This window comes from Gastrolobium bilobum, unplaced genomic scaffold, assembly GCF_033153095.1.
Source record: "Gastrolobium bilobum isolate Gb01-03AN ecotype WA unplaced genomic scaffold, APGP_CSIRO_Gbil_v1 utg3329, whole genome shotgun sequence".
Lineage (NCBI taxonomy): Eukaryota > Viridiplantae > Streptophyta > Magnoliopsida > Fabales > Fabaceae > Gastrolobium > Gastrolobium bilobum.
The window spans coordinates 150,395-153,794 of record NW_026895337.1 but is presented as its reverse complement, the minus strand read 5'-3'; the positions used below and the strand labels follow the sequence as shown (position 1 = coordinate 153,794).

The window sequence follows — 3,400 nt, the reverse complement described above, 5'->3', positions numbered from 1 at the left end:
CTGTACTCGTGCCAAATATTTAATTATAATCTCCCCCCGAGCTTGGTATACTCCACTGATTTGTGAAGTTGCCAATTGGGAATCACTAAACACCTCTAATTGCTCAGCTCCGAGTTCCTTTGCCAAAATCAGCCCAGCAATCATAGCTTCGTACTCAGCTTGATTGTTACTCGTGGGAAACTCCAATGCCAGCGAATGTTCTACGGCCACTCCTTCAGGGTTTTCTATTATAATCCCAACACCACTGCCTCTTTTGTTGGACGAGTCGTCTACAAATAACTTCCACCGAGCATTCCCTGGCTTTTCTCCGGATTGGGTCATCTCTACCACGAAATCGGCTAAAGCTTGTGCTTTGATCGCGTTGCGTGCTTCAAAATGAATGCCAAACTCGGATAATTCTACTGCCCATGCTACCATCCGACCTGCGAGGTCCAGCTTATGTAACATTTGCCTTATTGGCTGATTAGTCCGGACAACTACTTGGTGACATTGGAAATACTGACGAAGCCTCCTTGCTGTAATCAAGGGTGTAAATGCCACTTTTTCCACATGTAGATATCTTGTTTCTGCTCCTTGTAACACCTTGCTTATGAAGTATATGGGTTGATGTTTCCCATCTTTTCCTTCTCGAACGAGCACTGAACTAACTGCCTCCTGTGAAACAGATAAATATAAGTACAACACTTCGCCTGGTTCCGGCTTACAAAGGATTGGCGGCGAAGCCAACATCTCCTTGAAGCGCTGAAATGCTGCTTCACATTCCTCCGTCCATACAAAATTACTTCCCTTTTTTAGAAGTTGAAACAATGGCAATGACACATGTGCCGACTTGGCCAAAAATCTGGACAAAGCTGTGACTCTCCCGTTCAACTTCTGGACTTCTTTTATGTTCTCCGGGCTCTTCATTTCCATCACTGCTCTACACTTGTCCGGGTTAGCTTCAATTCCCCTTTCTGTTAAAAGGAAGCCTAGGAACTTTCCGGCTGGAACTCCGAAAGCGCACTTATTTGGGTTTAAGCGCATATTATGCTTCCTAACCTGCGCAAACACCTCCTGCAAATCATCTAAATGCGTCTTTCCGTCTCCCGACTTCACAATCATATCATCCATGTATACCTCCAACATTCTACCCATCTGTGCCTTGAACACTTTGTTCATCATCCTCATGTACGTTGCCCTTGCGTTTTTTAATCCAAATGGCATGACATTATAGCAATACACTGCATTCTCAGTTATGAACGTTGTTTTTTCCTGATCTTCCTTCCATAACGGTATTTGATTATACCCGGAATATGCATCCATAAATGATAACACTTTATACCCGGACGCGCTGTGGACTAAATGATCAATACTAGGTAATGGAAATGGGTCCTTAGGACAAACTTTATCCAAGTCTGTATAATCTGTACACATTCTCCACTTCCCATCCGGCTTCCTTATCAACACCGGGTTAGCTAACCATGTAGCATATTCTATTTCTCTGATAAACTCTGCTTCCAAATGCTCTTGTGTTTTTTCTTCAATCGCCTTCCTCCTTTCTAAACAGAATCTCCTCTTTTTTTGGGTTACCGGCTTTACACCCGGGGTCATTGCCAAGCGATGACAAGACAATGCCGGATCCATGCCGGGCATATCTGAGGGTTTCCATGCAAATAAATCAGCATTCTTTTTCAACAACCCCTTCAAACTTTCTGCCACCTCAGGTTCCAACCCGGAACCCATCTTCGTACACTGCTGCGGAGATATCCCCAATTGAACTTCTTCCATTGCTCCAGCGGGTTCCGGCCTCTCCTCTTTATCTCTCCTCTTTATCTTCGTCTCGAGGATCCATCCCTACTACCACTTGGTCCGCCTTTATTGTAGCTACTGATCCGTCTTTGGCAACAAATTTCATAGTCAACTGGTCAATTGACAAAAAGATCTTAAACTTCTTCATGAATGGCCGCCCCAAAATAATATTATACGCCGAGCTCAAATCTACTTCTTCATGATGTCCATTAATCCCTTCATGTATCTCTTCTAATACACCTGTTCTTCTTTCTTTTTCCGCCTTAATCTATCATGTTTAGCATATTATGATAACCATAAGTCCACAGCATCTATGCCATTCAAGAAGGTATTTCTCATGTGCATGTACACAAACCCCAAAACAAAAACAGAGGGAAAGCAACAAAGTAAACACAATCCCATATTCCAGGAAGACAAAATCATTTAAAAAAATCAATAATTGAAAATTCAAACACAACAAAAGGCATAAACCCTAGTTTTTACCCTACCAACCCATCCAATTCCTATGTTTCCTCTTACGAACATACCAACGGATGAAGAAGCAATAGCCGATCCACAGCCGAAGGTCTTGAAGCGAGCATCGACGATCTTTCCGGTGTTCTCATCAACCTTAATCTGGAGTTTCATGACGTCGCCACACGCGGGTGCCCCGACCAGACCCGTACCCACCGTCGGGTCGTTCTTGTCGAACGATCCAACATTCCGGGGGTTGTTGTAGTGGTCAACCACCCTCTCGTGGTAGAGCCGCTGCAGAACCCTAACGGCCGGCGGTGGCGCCTCAAACGACGCCGTTCCCACGACTCTCTTTGCGCTTGCGGCGATTCTTTGCATTTTTAATTATCTTTTTTGTGCGGTTCGATCGATGTTTAAAGAAAAAGGAGTGCCAACGAAGAAGAAAATAAATAGTTAAGGCGGTTTTGCTTGGTTACGTGGCGAGCGGAGATTTTTCTAATCTTTTTTTTTTTAATATAGAGATTTTTCTAATCTAAATCCAGGAAGTTAGGAACAATTGAAGACCAATATTCACCAATAAAAGCCCAAATGAGCCGGTTTTGGACAACTCTTTATTGGGCCTAAATAAGTTACGAACTTTTTGACATATTTTATACTGCTGTATTATATATACGGGGAATATTAGTCTCATGTTACATAGGATTAGTTCTCTCATGCTGTAGAGAGAATTCAAATGGGGATTCAAATGGGGTCCTCCATTAAAAAGCAAAAAGAAAAAAAAAAAGTGAGGCTGCGATTTTCGAAGTGAGATAAAATGAGATAATTATATCCTCCGTTGCACGGACACACTTATTTTTTTGAAATTTACGTGTCGGACACGTGTCCGACACGGACACGCTCGGACACGCGGTCAACATTTGAGGACACGTGGTCAACTTTCCGACACGTTCCGACACACGGTCAACATTTGGGGACACGCTCGGACACGTTTTTTTGTTTTTTTATTTATTTTTTTTTTTTTAAATCTTAATTTTATTTTGTTAACTAAATATAAAAGAAATAATTTATAAATAAATTTTTTCTGTTATAAAATTTGACATTAAAAATTAACAAACTACGAAAAATTATTTATATTTATATTTATGTTATGAAATTTAAA

General features: G+C 41.6%; 1 protein-coding gene across 1 annotated transcript; it reads right to left on the bottom strand.

The window, feature by feature from the left end:
• Nucleotides 1-2,220: 2,220 nt before the first annotated feature.
• Nucleotides 2,221-2,670, bottom strand: LOC133306375 (iron-sulfur cluster assembly protein 1-like). Its single transcript, XM_061506683.1, has one exon. It carries the CDS (start codon nt 2,617-2,619, stop codon nt 2,236-2,238), a length of 384 nt encoding a protein of 127 aa, XP_061362667.1. The 5' UTR covers nt 2,620-2,670; the 3' UTR covers nt 2,221-2,235.
• Nucleotides 2,671-3,400: the final 730 nt, after the last annotated feature.